The sequence below is a fragment of the Sturnira hondurensis genome, unplaced genomic scaffold (assembly GCF_014824575.4).
Source record: "Sturnira hondurensis isolate 20B ecotype Veracruz unplaced genomic scaffold, ASM1482457v3 Scaffold0023817, whole genome shotgun sequence".
Taxonomy (NCBI): Eukaryota; Metazoa; Chordata; class Mammalia; order Chiroptera; family Phyllostomidae; genus Sturnira; species Sturnira hondurensis.
In genome coordinates, this window is record NW_028096448.1 from 1,318,928 (window position 1) to 1,325,061 (window position 6,134).

General features: G+C 42.8%; 1 protein-coding gene and 1 pseudogene across 5 annotated transcripts in view; one reads left to right on the plus strand and one right to left on the minus strand.

Annotated features, from left to right (window-relative positions):
- Positions 1 to 2,723, plus strand: part of HIVEP1 (HIVEP zinc finger 1) — a 146,368-nt gene extending 143,645 nt beyond the window's left edge. For all 5 annotated transcript variants that reach the window (XM_037037980.1, XM_037037984.1, XM_037037981.1 and 2 more), the window contains one exon: positions 977 to 2,723. In XM_037037980.1, coding sequence (XP_036893875.1) covers positions 977 to 2,152 — 1,176 coding nt within the window. In that variant the 3' untranslated portion in view covers positions 2,153 to 2,723. The remainder of the gene's footprint in view (positions 1 to 976) is intronic.
- Positions 2,724 to 5,227: 2,504 nt separating this feature from the next.
- Positions 5,228 to 5,853, minus strand: LOC118981213 (rho-related GTP-binding protein RhoN-like; annotated as a pseudogene).
- Between the last annotated feature and the right edge of the window lie 281 nt (positions 5,854 to 6,134).

The window sequence follows — 6,134 nt, forward strand, 5'->3', positions numbered from 1 at the left end:
ATGGCTGGTGAGAAATATTTAGTTCTGTGAGGAGTACATTTTTCTGTCATTGACAGTTCTCTGTCCTTAGTACGCATTGACAATTGCACTTGGATTTATTTCTTAATGTGGCAGATTTTGGTTTACTAGGTAATACTGGAGAAAAATAAAAAGACTATGAAAGCTTGGATTTCTGTAAACTCTCCTAAATTAATGTAACTAAATCACATTAACATTTAAATTAAACTCTGCTAATATTTACATTGAATTATGGCATAAATTAGTGTAGCTCTATAATATGAATATCAAGAAAAGGCTAATATTTAAATTATAATCTTGAATGGATGAGAGGATAGGAAGATTTGTTACTACTAATAAATTTCATTTCTTTTTCCTATTGGTTACCTGTTCTCTGAGCTTCTTTGTCCCAAAGTCTCTCACACACCTGCCAGTGCCTGGAAATCTGGTTTTTAGTAGACATTTCATAAACTTATAAATGGGTGAAGGACTGAACAAATGAGTAGTTATAGACCTTTTTATTAATGACAACTCTTTACTTCATAAATGAATGATTTCCCAGTTAATTTTTTCCTGAGTTGATGCTTATTTCAACTAATATCTCAATTTCTCCATGATTCCTCATCTTTAAAATAGGGTGATGCCAGCAATAAAAACAGCAACAAAAGCTAAATGTAATTATGGCCATATCCCAGGATTAATTTCAGTATGAATGAGATAATATCCAGGAAATTTGAAAAATGCAAAGCACTATACAAAAATGTACTGCTGTTATTTGTACTAGAAAATAAAAGGATTTAAAGTGCAATAGAGTTTTTCTATTGGAAATTGATTTTTTTAATCAAAATAAAAATTTTAGCAAAGCCATACTTTTATAAAATAAAATATGTGTCCTTTTACCTCCCTAGGAAGAATAGCATTTTTAGTTCAGGACTAGGAAAGCTCTGCCCTGAAAAGATTCTTCTCTCTTGTCTTTTAGAACACGCCCTTCGGGAGATCTCCCGCTGCAGCCGAGCACACCCCTCAGACGGGGGCGGCAGTTCCTTCAGTGACCTCGCTGCAGCCAGACACCCAGGAGCAGAAGCAGCAAATCACTCTCCTGCCGACTCCAGGCCTGCCTTCTCCCCAGACTCATTTGTTTAGCCACCTTCCTTTGCATTCTCAACAGCAGTCAAGGACACCTTATAATATGGTTCCAGTCGGGGGAATCCACGTGGTACCTGCTGGACTCACGTATTCTACATTTGTACCCATTCAAGCTGGGCCAATGCAACTTACAATTCCTGCCGTCAATGTAATTCAAAGAACCGTGAGCACTCCTGGAGATACGATCACAGAAGTTTCTGGCACTACAAATCCCACGGGAGTGGCTGAATTAAGCAGTGTCGTGCCATGTATTCCCATTGGCCAAATCCACATGCCGGGCCTTCAGAATCTCAGTGCACCTGGCTTGCAGTCACTTCCCTCCCTGAGCATGGAAACTGTCAATATCTTAGGCCTCGCCAATACAAACGTTGCCCCGCAGGTGCACCCACCAGGGCTGGCTCTCAATGCTGTGGGACTGCAGGTGTTGACTGCAAACCCTCCTTCACAGGGCAGTACCAATGCTCAGGCACACATCCCCGGCCTCCAGATCTTGAACATCGCATTGCCTACTTTAATTCCCTCAGTTAGTCAAGTAACTGTGGATGCACCGGGAGCTCCCGAATTACCAGCTTCCCAAAATAGAGCACGTGAGGCACACCCCAAGCCAACTTCTGTAACCAGTGGGCAGCAGGGCAGCAGGACCACGTCTCCTCAGGGGTCACCTCAAGCACAGCAGGAAAATGCAAAAAACGTGCTGGATCCACCTGCCCCTACAAGAGGCCATGCGAGACTTGATGGCTGTAGTAAAATGGACACAGGGAAGGCTGCCTCAGTCAATCATGTGAAGCCCAAGTATGAACTCCCTTCAGTTCAGGGCAAATCAGCATCCAGGTCAGAATCTCTACTGAAGGCGCATCCAAAAGATTTCCCAGAGCTGTCAGGCCAGCAGACTCTCTTGCCAGACAGGCAGGTGCCCAGGCCCAAGGCCCTGCCCCACAGGCAGGCTGCTGCGCAGTTTAGTGACGTGAGCAGTGACGATGATGAGGACAGGCTTGTGATAGCAACCTAGTGGTTTTTTCTTTTCAAAACAACTTAGGGGGTTTGTTTTTGTTTTTTGTTTTGTTTTTTATATAACACTTAAAGGTTTCTTTGAAAACTTTCCTTCCCTTAAAGCACATTTTTCTGACAGAAACTCATGACTAATCTTTGTGCAATCATGAATTTTTGACCAATAATTGTTTTGTGTCAGCTCCAGCCATTTTTGTACATGTTGTATAGACAATTGTGCCTTTTAGGAGTTTTATGTTTAGAAACTGTACAGATTGTTGAATATCTATCTATATATATATATATATATAAAATATATATTATATATATGAAAACCAGGTAGTTATTTGTGTTTGGTAAGAAAAACTTGTCAAATAAATCAACTGATTAAATTATATGTTGCACTGTTAAGTATAAATTTTTATGGCTGTGGGGCAGAGTATCTGTGTATAAATTAGTATGTAAACTCCATATTTATTGTATTCATATTCGTCTTTGAAAATGCGTCTGTCCTTCTGTGTAAGACAGTAACTTTACACTTCAGACAGATTTTCTGTTATGAAATGTTTCAGTAAAATATTGTTTACTGACTTACATTGCCTTGGTTGTGCCTTCTTTATTATCATCTAGGGATCAGTCATCTGCATTGAGAAAATAGCCCTAGGTTACATTCTTTCCATACTCAACCACTACCCATGTTTTTGAGGAAGTGGGGGTGAGGGGCATTAGTAGTGTTACCACCATGTGAAACTCACCAAAATTCAGACAGCTGGGAGATCTATTTTTCTTATTTGTGATGAGCAATTCAATAACAATGAACTTACTAGAAAAATAAGCCAGGCAGTGAAAGACAAATACCATATAATCTCACCTATAAGTGAAACCTAATCAACAAAACAAGCAAGCAAAGTATAACAGGAGACGATGAAATAAAGAACAAACTGACAGTAACCAGAGGGGAGAGGGATAATGGGAGAAAATAAGAGTCATCAAGGAACAGGTATGAAGGACTCCTGGACAAAGCCAACACAGGTGTGATCAAGGATGGGAGGCAGGGGTGGCTGGGGTGAGGGGGAAGTGGAAACAACTGTACTTGAACAACTAGAAAAAAAGAAAGATTCGGTATTTTAAGAACAGTTAAAGTAGAGCATACAGTCTGAAGTGGGCAAAGTTCCTAGACGTTGGTATGATGATTTCTGGTAAGTGGACAGTCAGTTACAAAACTTCTGAGTTATTTATATGACTCTCTTTAGTAAAGATCCTTCCTGTCTTGGGAGGCCTAACCTTACTCATTCAGAAAAGTTGGGTGGGGAACCCACGATAACCACTCTAGTGATTTGCATTATTGCCTAAGCATTACAGATGCTAGATTTGTGAAAAAACACTTTAAATATTGGAATTGAAATATTTAGCACATTAAATCAATGTATTCACATTTCTTTAAATATGCTTCATGAAAATTTCAGGGATAGCAATTTGGTGAAATGAGAGCATGGGGACCCAGTGATTCCACCTCTGGAAATATATTCGAAGAAACCCCAAACACTAAATCATAAGAATATCTGCACTCCTATGTTCACTGCAGTGTTATTTACAGAAGCCAAGATATGGAGACAGTGCAGGTGTCCATTAATATATGAGTGGATAAAAATGTTGTAATACATATATGTAACGGAGTATTACTTGATCATAAAAAATGAAATCTTACTATTTGTGACAGCATGGATTCACTTAGAGCAGTGATTTTTCAACCTTTTTCATTTCATGGCACTCCTAGAATTTTACACAAAAAATAAGTTTTTTGCCAATCTGACCAAAAATAGGTATAGTTTTGATTCATTCACACCGAACAGCTATTATTGTGTTGTCTGTTACTATTTTTTTATTTGACAGTCTAAAAGAAAAGAGGTTTCTTGCTCCTGACTAAATAGTCAGGTATTACATGTTTAAAAAGTTTATTCCCATGGACATGGGCTTTATTAGGGAACTGTTGAGGGAAGAGGGAGGAGCTAGAACTAGTAGGTATATGGTGGGAGGGGCTTCTCCACTTGTCTTTTAATTGAGTGCATGTTGCCTGGAGATTAGGATGGGTGAGAACAGCTGTAGAGGTAAGAGGAGAGGAAAAGGGAAGGTCATAGAATGGACACTTGTTAGGGGAGACAGCCAGGACCAGGATATGAGGACTGGGCACTGAGAGGGAAGGTGCTGTGTGTGTACTGAGACTCAGTCAAGGTCACTGGTTGATACACTCTCTGCCTTGTCCGGTCTTCTGGCCCGGATGCCTGCCCTACTAGCTACCTTAACATCCTTTGGAGATGTTAGGTAGTAGCTAGTAATGAGTGGCTGAGGGGAAATAATGCAGGGCCCTCACTATTACAATCTAACAAGGAACTTAAAATGGGGCTAAAAACAAAAGGGAGATGTGTCTCACCAAAGTAACTCGGCAATTCAGAGCCCAGTTTAATAAGATTGCCAAGTGTTTCAAGGATCACGAGCAAAGATAGGGCAGGGGAGGGGAGCCCTTGAGACTGTGCTAGGAAAGGGAGCCTCTGTAACAATTCCACGAACTAGACAGAAAGCCTTTACTAAGGAAGCAAGCCTTTGTATTAATCCCAAGGTCTAGAAGCAGGAGAAGGAGGGGTACCTGGAAGCTGGCTAAAGTATATAACTCCTGAAATAGTGAGGGCACTCAGATTAGCTGAGGGCCTGTTTGTAGCTTTTTGCTTGTGTTTCATTAATAAATTTGTTCTTTCTATTAGAAGTGTTTGTCTCTCACTTGAATTTGTCTCTTATGAGCAAGACAAGAACTGAGGCAGGAGTGAATCCCCTGACACTGGTTTTCCCTGGTAACGGAGAGGAGGGGAGTGAGGATGTGGGGTGGTGGCACCCTCTGCCTCAGGTATTTGGCCTAGGAGAATTGCTCACTCAGCCTGCCCTGAAGTCTTAGGTAGAGTTGGAAGTTCAGGGAGCCCGCGTGCAGGCAGGGGAACAACTGTGCCCTTCATTGCTCCTCCTGACACACTGCCCCTCCCCATTACCTTACATGAGGTTGCAACTCTTGGCTGATAATTACGTGTATCACCTCCATTCCTGTCCCTCACCACGGCCCCCCATCTGACTGTCCTGCCGGCTCAGTGGTTCGTTGCAGTCCCTGGTGTGAGCTGGTACGGCATAGCTGCCTACGGCTGCAGCCAAGGGAGGCCCCTGTTCCACAACAAAGACATCCCTGACACTGCACTCAGGAGGAGCACTTCACAAAGAACACGGCCCCACATGCTTGGCCAGGACATTGCACTGCTCATGTGTACCAGAGATAAGTCGCTGCTTGGACAGCTCCCTCAGTGTGGCCAGGTCATCTGCATGTCCAGTTTATAGGCAACCAGCACAACCTTGGCTTTGGGACAAAACTCTAGAGTCTCCCCTTGAAACTTCTTGAAACTTTCTTGTCAGCTGATGTAGAAGCAGATGAACACAGTGTCTGAATCATGATAGGCCAGGGGCTCACCTTATCATAGTAAAAAGAACCTGAAGAGTCCCACATGTTGAGCTTAAGATGCTCCTTGTGTAGTCAAAGCTCACGGTATAGTTCTCAAACACGGCGAGCACATAACCCCCTGTGCAGGTGGGGAAGGCATCCTTGGCGAACACCTGCAGCAGTGCCATCTTGCGGCGCTCCATGTCCCCTACCACTGGGATCTTGCAGCATCCACTGTGCCCCTCCATGGTCCTGGCTAAGTGCCTCCTCCCAGCGTCCCTTGTGGGCCTCCTGCCTACTTTCCTGCTGCTTCTGCTGCTGCTGGCATCTCACAGCCCCACTGAGACTGCACCTGGGGCTGGGTGTCCCCTTTGTGTCCCCCAGCCCCTTAAAAATTCTTAGGGCACACTGGTGTGCTGTGTCACCCTGGTTGAAAATGACTGACCTGGAGGGTAATCCGCTCAGTGAAATAAATCAGACAGAAAGACAAATATCATATGGTTTCACTTATGTATGGAACTAAAGAGCA